Genomic DNA, 23,409 nt, shown 5'->3' with positions numbered 1-23,409 from the left:
AAAGTGAGCAGCACCCCCATCGTTTCCTCGCGTTATCTAGAGTCTTAACCAGGCTGGGCAGACCACGCGTGGTGCTTTTCATCCGAGGAGTTCTGGGCGAGGACGAGTGGACCTGCACATTGGATTACCTACCCGGACGACTGCTGAGCCTATACGGCATGGAATATCTATTTGCTTTGGGTGCTTTGATTTGTGGAGCGGATAACAGCCAACGCCGGTGAGTGTTGGAATTACCCCCGAGAGGAGCCCAGGTGAGACGGCGCTCAACCCAGACCGAGGCCGCCTCGCTTCTCCTTCGTTGTGGACCTACAGCCTACAGCTATCGTCTACAAGAAGGCCCAAGTGTATTCATCTGTGGATCAAGATCCTGCGGGCACTGTGTTCTGTACCTGAATTCTCCCCAGGAATCGTTGGCCAGATGGGATGCAGCTGACGGCTCTCCAAACCCCCCCCCCCCCTACTGACTTACAACCAGCAGGACCCCTTTAGTATCCCGCTATAATCCTTAAGTACCATCGCTATAGTTCCCTAAAGAACCAGGTTGTATACTTGCTTCCTGCGTAACCAGAGATTGGACATTCAGTGTTGATTTGCCTACGAATACTCATTTGCCTTACAAGTGCATTCAAATCATAAATGTAATTAAGTGAATGTTGTATATACCTTTTGCTATATTAAACCTTCGACTGTTATATTTGTGTGGACCTGATTTCATATGTGGGAAAGTGTTCATCATACTTAGATATCGTGTACTGTATGGCCAGAAGTTAAAGTACATCAAGCGGTAGTGGTTTAATGATACCATACTTATCAATACAGTCAGGGAATTGTACCCCTCAGTTACAGTAATGGTAGCTGTAATGGTAGCAAGCAAGCTAAACTACTGGTAGCTTCCAGGGTTAGAAAGTCCCCAGCCGTCTAACTAACTCCTAATGTCACTCCAGACGAGCTGGAACACATTCATCACATTTGACCTTTTGGATAGTTGTGGGACAAGTGTAATTGTGAAGCCTTTTACTGTTGGTGAGCCTGAGGTCTGTTGTTAAGCATCATACATAAACCGATGGCTGAAATGCAAAACCTCCTATCTGCACCTATTCAGTCTGTCTGCAAGATATTTACCAAAAGCGGTGTATTGTATTGCGTATACCGTACTTAAAAATAGCATTCTGCAAGAAAACAATTTTTTTTTCTCAAAAAAAAGTGCGATTTTCAGATGGTAGGTTTTGCATTTCAGCCATCGACATATTGTTTTCGTCAATGGTGCTTGGCTACATCATCAAGTTCATCAACCACCAGTGCAAAGTTTAAAATAAAGAGTCAACAGACTGGTTTACAGCAGCGATGTTGGAGGACATGTGAGAGCAGAGAGGCAAACTATACAGAATAATTTTTCTGGGAAGGTGTTCATGATACAATTCAAACATTTTGGGATATTGTATACCTAAGGAATGTAAAATAATGTACCTACTACCTTGGAGATATAAAACGATTGTATCGTTGATATCGATAGATATTTAACCAAGATACTATTGATCACATGCAAGAAGGCAATAACAACAAATTGGTATAAGACTGAACCCTTACTGTTGAACAATAGGATTTAACAGCTGAGAAAATGTTTGTTTGTAAATAGAGGAAATGGATTATTTATGATAAAACACTGGGCTTGTATACGCCCTTCTTGGACAATGGACAATGTATTTATCTATATAGGTCAAATGTAACCATGGCTGTTTTGTCTTTTTTTCCCCAAAAAGGTTTGAAAAGAAAAACAATGTAACATTTGCCAGCCGTAGTAGAGCAACAAACCTCTCCTCTCATCTTAAGTCAACAATCTGTTAAAGTAAGAGATTGATCCGATAGTTATAAGATACCAAACGTTCTAAAGAAAATAAATAAAAAAAATACTAACCATGTACCGTCTTTCACTAGTATGCACTCCCCTACGCCTATATTACTACCTACTATGCACTCAAGTCTGTAGCGCTCAAGTTCAACACTGTTTGATGAACGATATCACTGACCGTTACCTGCCGGAGTTGTACCCTTCCTGCTGACTTGTTGCACAGAACATGGAAGTCGCTTTGGATGAAAGCGTTCAGCTAAATGACATGTAACATGATGTTTCTGCACTTGTGTGCTTACTCGTCTCTCTCCCTTCTATCCACAGGAGCTTCTATCTAGAGATGTTCCGATACCATTTTTTCCTTTCCGATCCGATACCTAAGCTTTGGGTATCGGCTGATACAGATACTTATCCGATACCAGTGCATACATTAAAAAATATTATATAAATTATAAAACTTTTTTTTTTTTTTTTTTTTTTTTTTTAATACAGCTACTGTTTTATATATACTGTTTTTTAGTAATAACTATAAAGTAATGGTATTTATTCAACAACAGGTGATTGTATAGATTAGTATCAGTAATTGAAAACTATCTCAATGAGTTCACCCACGGAAAGGTTGTTGGCACATTAGTTCCACACGGACATTATTCGTTGCTGCACTTGCTTCCACAAGAAGGCTCCGTTTAAGTAGCAGAGGCTCTGTTGTGATTTTTGCACAATAAATATTCAACATTCTCTTTTGAGACTCCGCCTCAGACTCTTATCATTTGGCACTAAAAGCTAAACATTGTCGCCGATATGGCTGTCCGCAACATGTCATTAATTGTGTACGCGACGTGCAATAGACCTATCTCAAACCCTGCCCCTTTTCTTGATCCTCCAATCACAGCTGTCGCTTACCTCGGACTTCCTCGGACTTCCTCGTACAAACTTTGTACAAACTTTGTTTGTACGAGGAAGTCCGAGGTAAGCGACAGCTGTGATTGGAGGATCAAGAAAAGAGGGCAGGGTTTGAGACAGGTCCATTGTGCAATGACGACGTTACCGTGAGCTAGGTTAGCTAGCATGAGCTACCGGTATATGGAAAGACTAACGTTACTGGTGACATTGTGATTTAACTTGGAATACTCCTTTGCCAACTTGCTGTACTTTGCTTGCAGGTCTGCAGACATTATTGCTGGATTATGAATAGCCCCAACTTTAGCCAAGGTAACGTTATGGCTAAACCTTTAACGTTAGTTAATGCTAGCTTTCGGTTAGCTGTTCAGCTAATGCTAATAACATCAGAGCTCCCCGTCAACAGCGCTCTGCCGGAACGATGGCATTTTAAGAAAGTATCTGCTCTGCTGTTAAAATGACCAATGGCAATTGACACTTTAATTCACGGTCGATTAAGCACACGTTTGTTTTATAATGCTCACTCAGCGAGTAGGGTATATCTACAGAGCCCAACGGCCGCAGCGTTGTTGATAAATTACGTCATATGGTATCGGAGCGCAGAATTAGAGGGTACTCGCCGATACCAGCATTTTAGGCAGTATCGGTGGCATTTCCGATACTGGTATCGGAACAACTCTACTTCTATCCCCAGGCCATCAGGATGCTCAATGACAATGACACTATGCACCAACCCATCATCTACACTCACTGCACACTAGGGGTGTAACGGTACACAGAAGCCACGGTTCGGTACGTACCTCGGTTTTGGGGTCACGGTTCGGTACGAGTTCGGTACAACAGGGAAAAAAATATTTATAATTATTATTATTTATAATTATTATTATTAAATATTTAAAAAAATGTGTGCCGTCAATAGATTTTCTCTACTTAAGACCGAAGCTTGTAACATATTTACTTGAGTAAAATCATGGAATTAATGTAGAATCAACACAAAGAAAGTATATTTAGATTCAAAGACTATTTTAGTAGCTTTCTTTAATCTTTGAATACAGTTTCTCTCCTGTGAAATACAAACGTTCAACAAAACCATCAAGATTGACTCAGCTTTAAAGACCTCTTTCTTATATCCGCGGCTCTAACAGAAATAAAAACAACCCAGGCCTATATTAAAGTGCAGATTGGCTTAGAGGACGATAATGTCTTGTATGAACTACCAGTAATATAAATCATATTAACAACAAAAATGTGTTCCATCTTCATGTCAGATGATTTTCAAAAATGTGCATGAGTCAATGTAAAAAAAGAATAAGCAAAGATACTGCTGGAAGTTCAGAATGCTGTACATTTTTCACTCCATAGATCAGGGGTAGGCAACCATAGGCACGCGGGGGCATTTGCATAGGCACAGGGGGCAGCAGTAAAAAAAAAAGTAAAAAAAAAAAAAAAAATTATACCCTTTTTTTTGCTTTGAAATATTATAGTGAAATATTTTGCACTGTTGTCGCATTTATCTTGTTGAAATCCTCCCACAGGTTCTTTTTACTACCACATATTTAATTGAGACACTTTATTTGTTTATTATTTCAATTTAGCTGGAAATACATTGCTACATCATTCAGTAACATTTGCAGAGCCTTATAACAAAAACATTATTACGGTCACCATTGTGACCAGTGGGATTAATCAACAAATTTTATTATTTATTTTTCTATTTCATTGAACATTGCACATGTTAAAAGCCATGTTTTTTACTCAAAATGTGAGTATTACCAAGTCAACTTGTGTTCTTAAAACAATGACAATAAACATAGTTTTATTAGGTTGAAATAATGTGGTTGTGTACTTATTTTTCTGGATTATTATGGATTGAAAACTGAAAACCTTAATGCACAGTAACTGAACTCAATATTTTTAAGTTCTGGTAACTTATTATTATATATTTTTTACAGTGTAGTCTTGCGATCAATCAAAACTTATTTACACGATATACCTCACATTCACCCTCCATTCACATCCTGGTGTTCTCCTGTAGGTGGAGCTATGACAGCCCACGTACAGTACACACACCGATGGCTAACGAATTCATGACATTTTTTACCAAGAAAATTGACCTCATTAGAGATGAAATTGTTGCTTTACTCAACAATCAGAGTCCCTCCCAACCTTTGACGGGCATTCCCCCTGACTTTGATTCCAGTCATACGCTATGCTGCCTTGAAAACGTCTCACTTAGTGCCCTCTCTAAACTGGTTGGCGGGGCTAAACCCTCAACCTGTCTGTTTGACCCTCTCCCAGCAACTCTCATCAAAAAAACTCTTCCCAACTCTAGGCCCTGCCCTACTCAATATCTTCAACACCTCTTTGTCTACTGGCGTGGTGCCCCTGGCCTTTAAATCAGCCGTCATTAAACCACTACTTAAAAAAACCGAACCTCGACACTCTAATCTTGAAAAATTACAGACCTATCTCCAATCTTCCATTCCTATCCAAAGTGTTAGAACGGATCGTCGCAACGCAACTTACTGACCATTTATCAAACAATAATCTTAATGAATCATTTCAATCTGGCTTTAGAGCCTTACACTCCACCGAAACGGCGGTTACCAAAGTCACAAATGACTTACTGCTCTCTCTTGACTCAAACCTCACTTCTGTGCTCTTATTGCTTGATCTCAGTGCAGCCTTTGACACTATCGATCACTCGATTCTTCTAGGTCGGCTTGAGAATCATGTTGGCATTCGGGGTCTCGCACTAGCTTGGTTTAAATCCTATCCTACTGCGTGGTCTATAATGATTTAACATCCGAGACCCTCCCAGTGCAATGTGGTGTCCCACAAGGCTCTGTCCTGGGCCCTTTGCTATTTTCGATTTACATGCTACCCCTCGGCGATATCATACGCAAATTTGGCATAAACTTTCATTTTTACGCTGATGACACCCAATTATATATACCTATTAAGCCAAATGATTCCTCCCAACTACAAAACCTTGAGGCCTGCTTGCTTGCCGTCAAAAAATGGATGTCGCAAAACTTTCTACTCCTTAATGCAGATAAAACTGAGATGTTAATTGTTGGCCCCCCAAACCACAGAGGCCTGTTTCAGGACATCTCCCTCAACTTTGATACCTGTCATGTATCCCAGAGCTCCACCATAAAAAACCTCGGAGTCATTTTTGATTCCTCCCTCTCATTTAATGCACATATAAAAAATGTCACCAAAATTGCATTCTTCCATCTTCGTAATATCGCAAAAATACGCCCCATTTTAACTCTGGCTGATGCTGAAACCCTGATTCATGCTTTTGTCTCATCACGTCTGGACTACTGTAATGCACTTTTTTCAGGCCTACCTAATTCAAGCATCAAAAATCTTCAACTCGTGCAAAATGCGGCTGCACGGATACTAACTAGAACTAGAAAATTTGATCACATCACACTAGTTTTGTCCGCCCTACACTGGCTTCCTATCCAAGCCCGTTCTGACTTTAAAGTGCTACTCCTCACCTACAAAATTTTAAATGGGCTTGCACCGCTCTATCTATCCGATCTCATCTCCCGATACTCACCCGCTCGTGCTCTGCGCTCACAAAATGCGGGGCTTCTATCGACCCCTAGGGTTAAAAAGAAATCCGCCGGCCACAGAGCTTTTGTCTACCGCGCTCCCTACCTATGGAACAAATGACCTGCCGTCATCAGGGGCGCCTGCTCTGTCGAAGCTTTTAAATCCCTGCTTAAGACTCATCTTTTCTCTCTCTCCTTCAACCTACCCTGATCTCACCTGGTCGGGGACTGACCTTTAGATTAATCTGTGTAGTTTAGTTAGGTACCACTACATGGTACCACAGAGTACTACATGGTACTACATGGCACTACAGGGTACTACATGGCTCTACATGGCTCTACATGGCACTACATGGCACTACAGGGTACTACATGGTATTACAGGGCACTACAGGGTACTACATGGCACTACAGGGTACTACATGGCACTACAGGGTACTACAGGGTACTACATGGTACTACAGGGTACTACATGTCTGCTCCTTTGCAGCACCACAAACATGGGAACTCTAACTCCCCCCCCCCCCCCCCCCTCCCTCCCCCTTCTCTCTGAGTGCCCGTCTCCTGGCGCTGACTAAGGTGATGGATGCCTCGGGGTCTTGGCCAAGATTGTAGTGACTGCTCTACATGCACCTCCGAGGCCCTGGATCAGTTATTCACCGTCGTCTGTCCGTGGTCCTGTCAACTGATTAACAGTATTAACAGACTGTTAACAGATTAACAGTCAACGCGGTTTCATTGCTGGGTTAAGTACTTCTATTCTATTCACATAATACGCTTACTTCATATATCTACTCCATTCACATATATGCCTACCACTTGTATCTATTGCCATGTCCGCCCACTACAATCTCATGAGCTGTCTAACGCCTGTCCCGTCTCCCTGTCCCCCTATGACTTGCTGTCCTGGAGTGTTGACCGGAGTGTTGGACGTCCCGTGATGAAGGCCGGGAGGTTGCGACCCCCTCTGCGTGCCCCCCTGTCTCCGGAGGTCTCGTAGTGGTGACCGGAGTGCCGGATGTCCCGCGATGATGTCGGGGAGTTCGCAACCCTCTCTGCGCCGCCCCCTATCTCCCTGTCTCCGGCTGTCCCTGAGCAATGACCGGAGTGTTGAATGTCCCGTGACTAAGACGGGGAGGACGTAACCCTCTTTGCGCCGCCCCTGTGCCTCAAATAGATCCGCTATCAGCTCTATCTTTAATCTTTCAAAATGTTCAGTTGCTATCGCTATTAGCTCTATCTTTAATCTTTCAAAATGTTCAGTTGCTATTGCATGCACTCATCTGTGTTTCACTACACACATGAGTGCATGCTTACCAACTGTCCGTCTGCAACACTACTATCACCAACATCTAAGAAGGGAGATCCCCCCTTGAATGGCCCTTCTAAAGTTTCTCTCCTCCACACTGCCTGTGGAGCTTTTTTCCCTATTGTTAGGTTTTAGTGAGTTTTTCCTTACCTTCGCGTGGGGTATGTCTGGGAGTGCTTGCATTCTTTCATTTATTTGCATTCATCTAAAAATGTTTGGACCTTATGGTGGTCTTGTTCTGTTCTTGACTTAGTTATGTTTTCTTCTTGACTTGTTTAAAGAAGACCTGTACGGCCCATGGGGACATTAACGTGTGTTGTCGGGCCCTATAAATAAATTTGATTTGATTTGTGTGTGATGTGTCCAAAAATGAAGTGAGTGAAATGGTCGCACTGTATGCAGCTGTTTGTCTGCATTGCATTACCCCCCCCCTCCCCCCCCCCCCAACTCAGATTTAGGGTTGATACAACCATCATAATAATATTGTTAATAATAACAATAATGATGTAATAATGTAAAAATTATCCTTAAAAATACCTGATTATGAGAAAATATTTACGATGCATGGAATATTGTTGAGGCACACTAGTTACAACTATATTTCAAACAGGCACTCCATGTCAAAAAGGTTGCTGACCCCTGCCATAGATTAATCTAGATACAAAAAATTAACGCTTTAAATAATTTAAATGAATCTCCAAAGTTAAAGCATTAACTTTGACAGCCTTAATTTTTTTTAATTAAATTAAACTTAGTTCTACCTAGGCTTGCCGCGGTAGTCAGTCAGTGATGACTGTCATTCTTGTGTTCAGGAATCCACTTGAGTAAATTAATTGCCTAGTGCCCCCTCCCCCCACCAGTCCCCTATACTTTCACTTTCACTTCTAGAGTAGATTTTACTTCACGTGAAGCAGAGACATTGTTACACAGCAACGACAGAGGATTTATCAACATGTTGGATTTAAACACTGCAGCTCGACTGGAGAGGAGCTCAGAGGACCAGTCCAGATCAGAAAAAGTACGTTTGAGGTTTACTCTCTCTCTAATCTGCTGTGAAGGGAAAGTAGCGCGGAACACGTTGATGTGCGCGTGTGCGTGTGTGCGTGTCTGTGCAGAGTGTGCGGTTAATTTGTTATGTCGGCTTGTCATCCTGCCTTTACAAGCTTAAAAGTTGTATTCATCATCTAAATGTGGCAACTAGGGATGTCCGACAGGGGCGGATTTAGGATTATAGGAGATCCGGGGCTTAGCCCAGATAGGTGCCCCCCCCCCTTTTTTTTAAATATATATTTTAAATTTTTTTTTTTTTTTTTTTGCAGGCAAGGGGTGGTTTTTTTTAGATTTTTTTTGAATTTAATTAACCTGTACGTGCAATTTCCTGCAATATAGAGCCTTCAATCTTGACCAATAAAGCTGCTCTTTTCACTATAAAACTCAGTTAACCATAACGTAGTTGACTTGAGATAAAGGCATGGATCTGGTTTTCAGCGTCCTTTTGATTTATAAATGGCCGTACTTTAGCTATGTTTCTAAGGTGGAAGAATTAAGTTTTTGTCAACTTGTTGATTGTGATTTAAAGCTTAATTAGGTCTGAGTCTACCATGACACTTAGACAAGACTTAACTCACTCAAATACAGTTAGCAGCTGGATAGACCACAGATGGAAATTAGCTTCTGCTAAATCTGGTGCAAACATATTTTCATGTAACAATGATGAATTGTCAAAAAACAAAAAAAAACAAAAAAAAAAAAATTTTTTATTTTTATTTTTAAATAGATTCTGGGCTTTTCAGAAAACATTCAAGGCTTGAGCCCAAGTAGCCACCCCCTAGCCCCGCCCCTGATGTCCGATATTATCGGCCGATATTGGCATTAAAATATGATATCGGAAATATCGGTTTTAAAAAAATATATATATATATATATTTTTACATTTCTACAACCTTTATTTACCCAGGCAAGCAAGCAAGAACAAATTCTGATTTTATTTATTGTCAAAAGTATGCATAATGTTGTGTTAATTCCACAACAAGAGATATGTAATGTTAATTACCTGAAATTATTCCAATTTTTGGGGGGGGGGGGGAAACCCTGCATATATCGGTATCGGTTGATATCGGTATCGGAAATTAAGAGTTTGACAATATCGGTGTATCGGTAAAAAAGCCAATATCGAGCATCCCTAGTGGCAACACAAGCTTGATATTCAACGTTAAATGAATGACCTTCTGTGTTAAGACTGTTAGTAAACCAGTGTAAAGTAAAGTAAAGATATTGAGCATACATTTGTCAAATGTGCAAGTGCAACCCTAGTTTCACCTAGTGGTATGATGCGACGTATTCTTCGTATGGCTGGATGTACCGCACCGTGATGCCCGTACCGTAAATTTGCGGTACGAATACACATACCGTTACACCCCTACTGCACACACATCCACATGTACACACTTTAAACAAACACTCACTGTATCACTCACTTTAGACACTTTATATTCATCTATTATTAAAGAGATTTGCACCACATTCATACCTCATTTGCACCCTACCCCAAGTTTTGTACCTCTGCATTCTACCTCACTGTTACTCATTGTATATATGTATTGACTTTACCTAGTTTTTACTTCTTAATTGTTTTTTTACTTACTTTCTCTCTACTGTATGTAGCACACTCTCAGGGGCTCATAAGAAACAAGCATTTCATTATAAAGTATACTGTATTTTGTTCTGACAAATAAAAACAAACTTGAAACATAAACTTGAACTTCCCACTGTGTGTGTGTCTGTGTGTGTGTTTAATGAGAGATGGTCGTGGATTTGTGGGACAGAATCGCTGGTCTATCAGTGTTTTCACCTCTAACATTAGTCACTTGGTGGATGATATGAGCAGGCTGTGTGATCGTTTAGGCCTGTAACCAAGAGACAGTTTGGGGAAGGTGGTGATAAAGTTACGTTTGGAGCCCTGTACTATAATTCTCCTGCACCCTCCTATAAATATTATCATAGTTGTCCTCAGTCACCATCGTCTTTTCTAAATGTTGACACGTTACTCCTAAATGACACGACGTTACTCCTAAATGACAGCAAATCTTTTTTTTTTTTTTTTCACTTTTGGACTAAGTCATACATAGCACAAGTCCCCTCCGGTACTTGAGGTAACAGCAGTCGCATCTTCTCACCTGCGCAGCTCGATCTCTCAGTGGCGAGGAGTAACGCGGGGGAGGCTCACGCTGCCCCCGACACTTCCTGATTCTACTGCGCAGGCGCACCAACCGACCTGTAGGAGTCGCTGTCCACAACGCCCGATCCCCACCCATCAGTTTCCCACCCCCTAATACGGCCAATGTGTATTACCGGTAGTATGAACGACCAGCTAAACTGAAAGCAATGTGGAGCGCTGGGCTCGAACAGGCGAGCCCAGCGTCTCCGCATTCGTGGCGAGCGCCTTGCCCACTACGCCACGTAGCCGCCCCAAATGACAGCAAATCTAAAACCTGCTCATCAGGAGCAATTAGGGGTCAAGTGTCTTGCTCAAGGACACTTCGACACTGCCCAGGAGTGGGAATCAAACCGGAAACCTCCCGATTACCAGACAACCGCTCTACCTCCTCAGCCACCGTCGCCCCCTCAGATGAATACATTACGTTGCTTCTGAATGTACCCAGCTCTCCCTTAAAATAGGCAAAGAGTCACGTTCTGAAATCGATTTCATTATAATTCATTGAATTCATAAAAAGAAAAACATCATCATTATATATCATCCACCGGCCGCCCTGCTCTCTAAATATGGGCATCAGCATCAGCCATTGAAAAACCCCTATCGGTCTACCACTAGTGCCAATAGCAGCATGTTGTCAAATCTTACCCTTTGGCTTTAAGAGATGAGGCAGGAAGCTCTTCACAGCCATGGGTTCTGCGAGCACCAGAGAGTTGAGGAGTTTGGAGACGAGGCGGGAAGCCAGCAGCTCCTGGGGGAGGCTCTGCACCCGGTCTAACAGGAACCTACACACAGGTATAGGGAGGTGTAGTGGTTACGTCATTGTTGTTTCCCGCACGGCCCACCCCAATTGAAATTGCAATGTATTCTCAATGGACACATTTCTAAATCCGTCTCATTTAAAACAAATAAAAGCATGAACATTGGCATGGTGTACCTTTCTGTGTGTATTCATCCACAATCTATAGCTCAACGTAGGGCTGGGCGATATGGCCAAAAATGTTATCACGATATATCACGATAACATTTTTCATATCGTTCGATATCGATAATTATCTATATTTTTATTAGTATTAAAAAAAAGTAATTTGTTAAATGTTTATTTTGCAGCAATTCTTTGTTGTTGCCGCCATCTTTAGTGTTACAGCCCCTCACACTCCAGTTCTCAGGCTGCAGCTGGTTTGAAAGCGAAAGTACCTAAATAAGTGGCTGTGGCTCCAGGGGAGTTGAACAGTTCTGGCTCTGCTAGTTTCTTTTCCATCTTTTGGTGGACAAACCACCGCACATGTGCACCATGACTCGCGACTGGAGACTAGCTCTGCTAGCACACATAGCCTACTGTGTACAGACTGTTTCAAACTGTATTTTAAATTAGAAAGCAAACAAAATAAATGGACAAGAGAAAAAGAAATCTCAATTTGGTCAGTATTGTCATTTGGACAAGCAAAGCCATTACTTTAAGTTGCAGGCAAGAAAGACAAGTCTGTCCACTGTCTGGTTTTAAAGCTGCCCTGTTGCAGGTCACAATACAAAAAGATTAAAATGTTTAATTATCGATTATTAAAATATATCACGATAATTATCGTTATATCGCCCAGCCCTAGCTCAACGTGAAAAAATTCGCAATTAACTCATAACACGAGAAAAGTCGGGTTAACTCGCCAACCCCGTTCAGCGCCAATCACGAGAAAACTCGGGTTTTAATCATTATTCCTTTTATTAGATATATCCATTGATTTTTCATCCATCCAGCCTGATATTATCATTGGGAATGGGTCTGAGCTCGCAAAAGGGCAAATACTGCCGCCTACGGCTTCCAGCCGGTACTGCACTCATTAGAAATGGTGTAGTTTCTTTTCTGGGCCGATCTGAGCTGTGCGGGCGGGGTTTAAATACTCTAGGCAGGACTAGCATTTACAAACGATACATCTGCGATGCTGCCCCCCCCCCCCTTCATATGCAATGCCGGACAATGTGGGACGGACCTCCACGAGCAGTATTTGGAATGGCGATCAGATAATTGGATTATTTTTTTTGCATTACATCAGAGACCAGGTAAGGACTCTATATATCCAATCTTGCGTTGATCTGATATTTATTTCTACCGCGATCGAAGCTGTCTGTGTGAACTGTGTGTGTGCTTTTTACCGTTGGCTGCGAGGGCCATTTCATGTGTGCACGAGGAGACATAATAATGATAATCTAGCGTCGATTTCAGGAAGATTCGATAATCAGGCGAAAAATTACAACGTGATAAGTGTATTCCACTAAAACGCTATTATCGCGTCTTTTCCTGAGATTACTAAGAATCACCAAAACTATACTCCTATTCAAAACGGTATAAAACGGAAATGTACGGATGACAAAACAATCTGTTTTGTGCATGTTGACTGGAAGCAACTCACTGACAATCGACGGGTGTATTAGACCCTCCACGAGCAGTATTTGGAATGGCGATCAGATAATTGGATTATTTTTTTTGCATTACATCAGAGACCAGGTAAGGACTCTATATATCCAATCTTGCGTTGATCTGATATTTCTTTCTACCGCGATCGAAGCTGTCTGTGTGGACTGTGTGTGCTTTTTACCGTTGGCTGCGAGGGCCATTTCATGTGTGCACGAGGAGACATAATAATGATAATCTAGCGTTGATTTCAGGAAGATTCGATAATCAGGCGAAAAATTACAACGTGATACGTGTATTCCACTAAAACGCTATTATCGCGTCTTTTCCTGGGATTACTAAGAATCACCAAAACTATACTCATATTCAAAACGGTATAAAACGGAAATGTACAGATGACAAAACAATCGGTTTTGTGCATGTTGACTGGAAGCAACTCACTGACAATCGACGGGTGTATTAGACACATAGCTATAATATAAGATATATTTTAAGCACTCGCAAATTTCGCAGTCTCCCCATTGATTAAAGCGATGTCGTTTCTAGCGCCCCCTGGTGCTGATTGAGTTAATCGTAGAAAATAACGTTTATGTTTTCGTTCACTGAGAAACTACACAACGGCCGTGACGTGTATTAGGCGTTCTACTGGTAAGTGTAGTTATTTTTTAACCCGTTAAGCTGTAGCCCTATTTTCAGAAATGTTGCCTAAAGGTACATGCCTATGTAAATGGAAGATTGCTCCAATTCTACAAGGTCAATTAGCATGTTCTTGGTATCTAGGAACATCTAGGGACCTGGGGGTATGTATTCCCAGTGTCAGAAATATTGTGTCTGTTACTAGGCTTGAGTAAATTGTAATAAGAAAAAGGAGAATATAAATTATGATTTTATTTTGCATCTGTGCCGGTGAATAACACCATGTTACAATTGCGGCGCTAGAGATTCACTCACTGAGCTCATTCAGCACCTTCATGAGATCAAGTGTACAAATCTAAGCAAATTAATAAAGGGAAGATGATTAAACAGAAGGATTTGTAGATACAGTAATAAATTATAAATTCATATTTGACCTTGAACTTGACCTTATTATGGCCAAATCATACATCTATGGATAGGGAAAAGGCTCATCTTTCCAATGGCAGTGTTAAATCTGGATTTAGTCATTTCCTCACGGATTTACGATAAGATATAATTAGCATTTTTTCAATAAATTCTTAATTTCGGTAAATCGTATAAAACATCTGTAAAAATGTAAATACCGTATACACTTTGACTGCTGTTTTGATAGGGTTATGGTCTTTACCCTTGGATACATTTGAAGAAGAAAAAAACATTAACCTCTTGAGCATTTATTTGAAATTTGTTGGACCTTATGGTGTTATTGTTTTGTTCTTGACTTATTGTTATGTTTCTTCTTGACTTGTTTAAAGAAGACGTGTCCGGCCCATGGGCACATTAACGTGTGTTGTCGGGCCTTACAAATAAATGTTATTCGATTTGATGACGATTTGCGACGTGCCACTTTGCCGACCTCTTTAATAATAGATAAATATAAAGTGTCTAAAGTGAGTGATAAGGTGAGTGTTTGTTTAAAGTGAGTGTGTACATGTGGATGTGTGTGCAGTAGGGGTGTAACGGTATGTGTATTCGTCCCGCAAATTTACGGTACGGGCGTCACGGTGCGGTACATTTCTTTTAATACAATATATAGATAGAATTAAAGCCCTATTTGTTGCCTGTCAAATGTCCTTTCAGGTGACAAAATCCGTTTAGCGGTTCTCGAGTTACATGCCGATATGTGAGGCGTGCGCCAAAGTACACATTAACCCCCCCCCCGACTCCCGGGGCTCCGTCAATCATTTGGCGATCGCGAAACATTTGACAGGGTTGAAGCCAATGAGTGTGGCTTTCTAATGATACCCCACATGGGGATCTAATACGGTCTCTATTGATCGATTTATGATCCAAGAAAAGCAGGGTCCCCTTATAAGGGGACCTTACAGCTCAACAGGTTTTTTTAACAACAAAGTAAACAATTTTTAACTAACTTTATTTCAACCAAAAATGCTTAAACAATAATGTTAGTGATAGAAGGGAGCTCATTTTGTGCAAAAATGGAAAGCTTGCCAATGTTCATGTGGCAGCATTATTACAATAGCCGATAATACATTTCCCCAATGATAAATCCCTATATGGGTGGACCGCGCAGGGAAACTAAAGTGACGTCAGACTACACCTCCCTATAGAATTCAGTTCCATGGGACACATGCTACAAAGAAACACTGCACTAACTGATGAGGAAAGAACAGAGATGAGCAGGTTTAGAGCAACGTGGGACCATAATGTAAAGATTTACTTGAAGAATTCATTCTTCTCTTCCTCCGTCTTAAGGGTCAGGCTCTTGAGAAAATTCATCGCCTCTAGAAAGTCATTCCTGTTAAATGTGGGAAAAAAATTATTTAAACCACAATTTAAACATTTTGTACAAAAGACGAGGTGATGAAGATGACGAGACAAACCTGAAGAAGTCATGAGTCAGCAGGGAGCTGAGTGGAGGTCGAGTTGAGGGCTCACAGTTCAACAGGCCGACTTGCAGAGTCGTCTTCAGACTCTCAGACAGCTCCGCAGACACTAGATAGAGTGAATGTATGAAAGAAAAAAACAGAACATAACGTGACAATTGCTAAATAAACTTGAATGAATGAATGATTTTATTTCGGTCTTCTTTTACAAAGCAATGTACAGTAGTAGAACATTTATAAAAGAAAGAAAATTACCTTTACATTATTTACAAAAAAAATACAAGAAAACATAATTCAGTACATAATTTTGCAAAAACAAAAGGTTAAAAAAGTTTCAGTTTTATATACAAAACGTATAAATTTATTTATTTTTTGTCACAATTTTAATAGTTATGTTATAATAAAATATAATTAGGATAATAAGGTTTTATATTTATGTATTGCCTTATATTTGAATAATTTCTTAAATGTATGTATCGAACTACACATTTTTACTTCTTTGTCACAGTTATTCCATAGTTTTACCCCTTTAACAGATATACATCGACTTTTTTAATTTGTCTTGCCTTTGCGATATTGAATACACAAGTTCCCCTAAGTTTATACCGGCTCTCTAGTTTGGAACAACTCCTGAATGCAGCTTGGAAGGGAAAAGCAAAAGACTGCTGTACACATGATTTCAGGGATTGTGTTCAGGGTAGCAGTGACATGACACTCACCATAACCATTCAGGAGAGGGATGAGGGCCTCGACCATCACTCCAAAAGAGAAACAGTCTCGAGAGTGAGCGTGCTTATCGGGGAGGGTTTTGAAGCCATCGACCTGTAAAACAGGTTCAATTTCAATATCCAATGAGAACAATAGTAATCCACCAGTCGAGTCAGTGACTCTTCAGTTAGTACCATTTCATTTTTCTTTGAACTGCATTCCATTTATTGACTTCGTTGTTTGTTTTGTTGCATTGACTTGACTTTCTTACCTGCTCTTCTGGAGGAACAGAACTGGTCTCTCTCACGTTCTGAATGCTGCCGAGAAACTAAGGATAATGAATATTGAAATATTATCCAATATATATATATATATATAATAATAATATCTTACATTTATATAGCGCCTTTCAGGAGACCCAAGGCGCTTAACAGCTAAGGGAGGGGGACAGGGAACAACGTAACAACAAAATAATAATCAAAAGGAAAGAAAGAAAGAAAACGAAAAAAAAAAAGGGGAAATCAGGCAGTCATTTACAAATTTGGTGAAAAGGTGGGTTTTGAGTTGGGATTTGAAGGAGTGCAGGGATGTAGCACAACGGATGTTTGGAGGGAGTGAGTTCCAGAGGGTGGGTGCGGCCACAGAGAAGGCTCTGGGACCAACAGTCCGCATGTTGGTGGTGGGGATGGAGAGGAGACCAGAGTCAGAGGACCGCAGCCTCCGGGGCGGGATGTAGGGATGGAGGAGGTCCGCTAGGTACCGGGGGGCAAGGGAGTGAAGGGCTTTGTAGGTGATGAGGAGGATCTTGAAATTGATGCAGGACTTGACTGGAAGCCAGTGGAGGTGGATGAGGGTGGGGGTGATGTGGTGCCAGGACTTGGTGCGGGTGAGAACCCTGGCAGCAGAATTTCACACATATTGTAGCCTGTTCAGGGCATTACTGAACATATACAGTACCAGTCAAAAGGGTGGACACACCTCATTCAGTTAAATGAGAAAGTGTGTCCAAACTTTTGACTGGTACTGTATATATTTTTTTATTATTCAAATATCTAATGTACTTGTGTTGAGAAGCATAGTGAGTTCCCTCCAATGAAGGTTTACTTCCAACCCTTCCAAGTCTACACACTGAAAGGCTCCGGTTAATTTTTATTGCTGCATCAAACGCAAATGATGTTTTTGTGAGACATGAGACATGAGTGTGGTCTGTGTGCTCCACCTTCAGACATTCCGGTGTATTCTATCACTACTGGTTCTACAGGAAGGCTTTATTCAGTCTGTTGTCACTGCTCTGCTCAGTATCTTCTAAATCTTACCTCAGCGGTAGCCTCGGAGAACTTGCAGACGGTCTCCATTCCTCCCAGTTTCCAATGACCATCTTCGCTAACAAATACGGATGAAATGCATACATTGTTGTGACTTGATTTTCCCTAGAGGGGGAGACAGGAAGAGAATTGAGATCTTATCTCAAAAATTGGGCATAACAATGTGGCATTGATAAAAGGACAACGCATAGAGCGGCACTGCCTTATAAACACTCTGTGTCGACACGTTAAAACAGAACTCCTCCTAACAATCATCTAGAATTGTGTCCTCTGGATTTAAATGGTAAATTTATATAACAAACTTTTTATCCAAATCGCTTTACAATTTTTGTTCCTCACATTTTACCCATTCAGCACACCGATGGTGGAGGCGACCATGCAAGGTGCCGACCTGCACATCGGGAGCAATTAGGGGTTAAGCGTCTTGCTCAAGGACACATCGACACGCTGTCCGGGAGGCGTCTATTCGAATCCTAACGCATGTATGCTTCCGCGTTCTGCGAATCTGATTGGCCACTGCCGTTTCTGGTGCGATCCGATTGGCCACTGACGTTTCTGGTCATGTGACATGTGCGCCCAATCGCGTGACGCGCCCATTTCTGCCTCGACCAGCAGCAAACTACCTAACGCCTAGTTTATCACTGGTTAAGCTTAGGCGACTCTTTCGAAGTTGGGTAAGGTTAGAGTTTGGAATCAGGGCTGGCGTTCTATCGCCCTGCTCTAAGACAAACTCTAACCTTAACCAACTTCGAAAGAGTGCCTAAGCTTAACCGGCGAAAGAACTTGCCGTCACACGATTGGCGCGACCAGAAACATCAGTGGCCAATCGGAGTGCAAAACGCGAACGCGGAAGCATACATGAGTTAGGATTCGAATAGACGCGTCCGGGAGGAGCGGGAATCGAACCGGGAACCTTCAGACTACCAGACGACCGCTCTACCTCCTGAGCCACTGTAGTGTCTCTCCATGTAGTAGAATATGTCTGACGGGAATCCCATCATAAATCTCTCCATGTAGTAGAATATGTCTGACGGGAATCCCATCTTTGCGCCCGCTTGCTAAGCGCCTCGTGCAGAGTGTTTCTCCTCACCCTCTCGTGCAGGAAGACCAGCGCCTGCAGGAGGTCGTAGATTCCAGCGCAGATCTCCTCCGGGGAGAGGCGGCCCAGCAGGAGTTCCAGGGGCTGCACCCGCTCAGTCACCAGGTGGATGCCCCCGTCATGCTGCACCGAGCAGGACAGGAAGCGCAGCAAACACGGGTGCCTCAGGGTCTTCAGGTGCTGCGTGACACCATGGGAGAGCGATTTAGATGGTAAACCTCTTCACCCCCTCCCGCTTTCACTGTCGTTTTAACCCCCCGGGTTGTTCAACGTTGTGGGAAAGATACTACTAGAGACTTTTGTGTTTGTGTGGATATTAACATCACAGATTATAAACCCAATAGATAATGCTAAAGACCAAGGAGCCTGGCGTTATTCATTCAACACTGGTCTAATGCATCCCTTTCTAGATGCTGTGTCACACACACACACACACAGGGGAGTGGAAATACAAAAGTGACAAACCAGCAGTGTCCTGGTTGTCTAGCAACATGAGGTGAGGAGTCAGACACTAAATGACCAAAGAATTAATAAATAAATAAAATACAATACAGTATGCGATAAATGAAAAGACAGGAGTACTAGGCACTGATTCCAGAAGATCAGTCCACTCAGAATGATGATACCTGAAGCGGGAACTTATATACAATCTGGTGAAAATATTATAAGTGGAAACAGCAGCATAATAACTCTGCGATAATGACCGATAACCCCATTGGCTGACGCCATAGCAACCGCAAGCGTGAAGTTGTGAAGCCGTGTCATGTAGTCATGTCATGCAGTCGTGTATTTGTGTAGTCGTGGGAGCGAAATTTCCCTCTGGATGATTAAAGTATTTCTATTCCATTCTTTTCTGTGGCAGCTTTTCACACAATGACATCCAAACCATCCCCAAAAATCTGAATTTCCCATGACTAATAAACTCATGACAAGACCGGTATTACCGGGTGACACCAGACATTTTACAAAATGACACAATATCTGTAGAGTGCTTACTTTGATATTTTACGTCATATGGCTACATCGATCCACTGTGTCTGTCCGTCTACATCAGTTATTAATAGATTTTCAATTACTAGTATCCATTTGTTGGACAGACAAGAGTTCCCATTAGGTTCCAATTTTAAAATAAACCAACGGACAGTAATACCATCCGTCACTTTTCTATCTGTTCATTGACAGACGGACCTGTAGCTGCAGCCTTATTTAACACATCGCACAAACATCGCCTACTGAAATGGTAAAGGAAAGAGGGATAATAGCGGAAGAACAGAAGGGAGCGGGAATGTGTGCACTGCCAGCACTTAGTGGCTTCAGATTCTGCTCTGAAGAATATGTGGTGTGTGTGTGTGTGTGTGTGTGTGTGTGTGTGTCTGTATATGTATGTATGCGTGTGTGTTGTGTGTGCACTGCCCACAGTCGGTGACGAAAAGAAAACATACATCAGTGGGGGCAGTGGGCAAGTAATGTACGGTACTTGTGGATGTCTGAACACAGTAACACCGGTATCACAGACTACTGCTGCAAACCTAGACTGTATTGCTTTCAAAGTAGCTTTGGTGCTTTACCCAGTTCAAAAATGTTATCTTTAATGCCAGAGACTGTAGGACAGACTGTGTGTGAGAGAGCTAGGCAAAACTGAGAATGAAGTTCTTGTTTTGTTTTACTGTCCCGTCTATGAGGGTGTACTTTTTAGTAGAAAAATTCCTCCATGTGTATGTTGATTTCCTTGAGCAGGATAATGAATATGAAAATGTTGTGCTTCAGGGGAACCTTTTTTGTAGCAGATTGTATTTGCCAAGCTTGGGAGAGAAGGCAGAATATTGGAATAATGGAACACTGCGACAGTATTTTTCGTGTCTTAGAAACCCATGAGGGTTGGGCACTTTGTGTACATGAGAATCACCTCATATATATATACATACACACACAATTATAATAAACCAATGCAACGGTTTGTACCGGGGACCCTGATGTAAACATGACGAAAGTCTTTCTCTGGTCTGCATCCCCTTAACAATTGTATGTATTGAGCTGTACTGTGTACTGTACCCATTCTGCAATCTGTTAATAAAGTTTTCAATTAATCAATCAAACCTTTCATGGGTAACTTATATAGCATAATACTTAGTCATAAATGTATAGATGTAGCAGTACTGTCTATCTGTATGTCATATATGTTATGATGAATTGAAAATGGGGGGACCCTGATGTAAACAAGACGAAAGTCTTTCTCTGGTCTGCATCCCCTTAACAATTGTGTGTATTGAGCTGTACTGTACCCATTCTGCAATCTGTTAATAAAGTTTTCAATCAATACATTTTCAATCAATACAAACTAACTTTTCACCGCAGGGGGGGGGGGGGTGAATGAATGAATGAAAACTTTGTTTAACAGATTGCAGAATGGGTACAATACAGTACGGCTCAATACACACAATTGTTAAGGGGATGCAGACCAGAGAAAGACGTTTGTCTTGTTTACATCAGGGTCCCCCATTTTCAATTCATATTGACATTTATACACAACATACATGACATTTATGGCATAGGGACATACAGGTATTTAGTACTGATACATTTGTGACATAAACGGTATTCAAATATACAGTACTGTTACCCATAGATCCTGACAGAGTATATACATATGATGGGGAGGGGACTGTACATTAGGAGTGGGTGGGTGGGTGGGAGAGAAATATACATATGGCGGGGAGGAGACTGTACATTTGGAGGGGGTGGGTGAGAAATATACATACGGCGGGGAGAGAATATATGCGGTGGGGAGGAGACTGTACATTAGGAGGAGGTGGGTGGGAGAGAAATATACATATGGCGGGGAGAGAATATATACATGCGGTAGGGAGGAGACTGTCTATTAGGAGGGGGTGGGGGGTTTGGACATTTACGGTGGCCAGTTTCGTTGCAGCCTCCTGTAGGTGCTCTTTAAGAGCGGTTTTGAATGTGGGTAGGGATTCACATTCCTTTACAGCTTTGGGTAGGGCGTTCCACATTGATGTGGCATAATTGCTAAACGTGTTTAGTCCCTAGTTTGAGCCGAATCTGGGTTTAACATGATTTGTTGAGCTTCCTCTGGTGTTGTGGTCGTGGTATTCACTGACCATTGGGACGTATTTTGACATGTACATGGGTACCTTAGTCGTGTAGTGTATCTTGTAGAGTTGCTGTACTCTTCTAAGCGATCCTAGGTTGTCAAAGTGGGCAGGGGTGAGGTGGGTTCTAGGGGTAAGGTCAAGTAGTAGTCTGACCAGTTTGTTTTGTGATGTTTGTAATCTTGTTTTTAGCGCCTTTGAGGTGCTTTGGGGGCCTTGATATATTGGTTTAATTTTGACCTCAACATGTGACATCATCAGGATTCAGGTCATCAGCATACATGCTTACTTTAGCCGCCTTGTTGACTTTGTCCTCGTTGCCCTGCTGGTGGACGAACACGGAAGCGAGCCTGCCGTCCTGCAGCACGGCGGAGTACATGGCGAGTCCCGAGGGCAGCGTCAGCAGCGGCTCCTCCAGCACGCAGCTCCGCAGAGCGCTGCTGTCCGCGCCCATGGTCGCTTTCCCTCCGTTAACCTGGAGGGAGAGGGTCAACAAACATACAACACACATGAGGTTATCTAGAGAGTCTCGAGTCAAAACACGCACAATACTTGTTGCCCTAGGGGAAGTGTTTACGTTACCTGTTTGGCCGTACCTGTACCCTGTACTGGTCCCAACGCTGCTGCTGCTGCTGTGTGAGGAAAGTTAGCTAGCTTCGCTGGCTAACCCCGCAAGCTACGTTGGCCAGATAGTCATTGCGTTGCTTCTGGTCAGTAGCCCTTCGGCGTCACAAAACCATCATTATTACAGCATAAATACTCTTGCAAAATTGTCAGAATGATGGTTGCAAACAACTTGACATCAACGGTATTTTTCGCTGGCTAGCAAATTGCTAACGTGAAGCAAAAAGCAGTGCTGTGTAAACACCACCTCTTCCGGTCAGGGCGACGAGGACGAAACCACTACTGTGTTGAGAGCGGGGGTGTCTGCTCTTATTAAAAACTCTTAGTTAGCTATACCGCAAATATTTTAGAAGCGTCTTCAAAACCGCGGTACATCGTAAAGAGTTCTCCGAATAATTCAGTATAAACTGACGGCTAGATTGTTTATACTTGTGTATGCATTTCGCACAAGATCAAAAATACCCCTACTATGAATAGTAATGGTTGAAACCATAGTGGTGCGGGATAACGCAGGTAAAGCAAATACTCCCTGAAAGACTGATTGATTGATTGAAAACTTTATTAACAGATTGCAGAATGGGTACAGTACAGTACAGATCAATACATACAATTGTTAAGGGGATGCAGACCAGAGAAAGACTTTCGTCTTGTTTACATCAGGGTCCCCCATTTTCAATTAATCGTAACATATATGACATACCAATGTACAGTCCCCCCCCACCCCCACCTACCCAATCCAATGTACAGTTTCTACGTCTAATGTATATACTTTT

At 41.9% G+C, this 23,409-nt stretch overlaps 1 protein-coding gene across 2 annotated transcripts in view; it reads right to left on the bottom strand.

Moving 5' to 3' along the window:
- Nucleotides 1-22,842, bottom strand: part of scyl3 (SCY1-like, kinase-like 3) — a 31,878-nt gene extending 9,036 nt beyond the window's left edge. The window contains exons 1-9 of one of the 2 annotated variants that reach the window (XM_084309824.1): nucleotides 22,595-22,842; nucleotides 22,302-22,487; nucleotides 18,891-19,079; nucleotides 17,792-17,905; nucleotides 16,747-16,803; nucleotides 16,487-16,589; nucleotides 15,765-15,876; nucleotides 15,602-15,679; nucleotides 11,487-11,623 (exon numbers count right to left, since the gene is read on the bottom strand). In XM_084309824.1, the coding sequence (XP_084165950.1) occupies nucleotides 11,487-11,623; nucleotides 15,602-15,679; nucleotides 15,765-15,876; nucleotides 16,487-16,589; nucleotides 16,747-16,803; nucleotides 17,792-17,905; nucleotides 18,891-19,079; nucleotides 22,302-22,466 (955 nt within the window). In that variant the 5' untranslated portion in view covers nucleotides 22,467-22,487; nucleotides 22,595-22,842. The remainder of the gene's footprint in view (nucleotides 1-11,486; nucleotides 11,624-15,601; nucleotides 15,680-15,764; nucleotides 15,877-16,486; nucleotides 16,590-16,746; nucleotides 16,804-17,791; nucleotides 17,906-18,890; nucleotides 19,080-22,301; nucleotides 22,488-22,594) is intronic. The other variant, XM_084309825.1, reaches the window with a different exon arrangement.
- Nucleotides 22,843-23,409: the final 567 nt, after the last annotated feature.

The sequence above is a fragment of the Notolepis coatsorum genome, assembly GCF_963971535.1.
Source record: "Notolepis coatsorum genome assembly, chromosome: 3".
In the NCBI taxonomy this organism is placed as follows: domain Eukaryota; kingdom Metazoa; phylum Chordata; class Actinopteri; order Aulopiformes; family Paralepididae; genus Notolepis; species Notolepis coatsorum.
The sequence above is the reverse complement of the archived record's forward strand: the minus strand, read 5'-3'. Positions and strand labels throughout refer to the sequence as shown.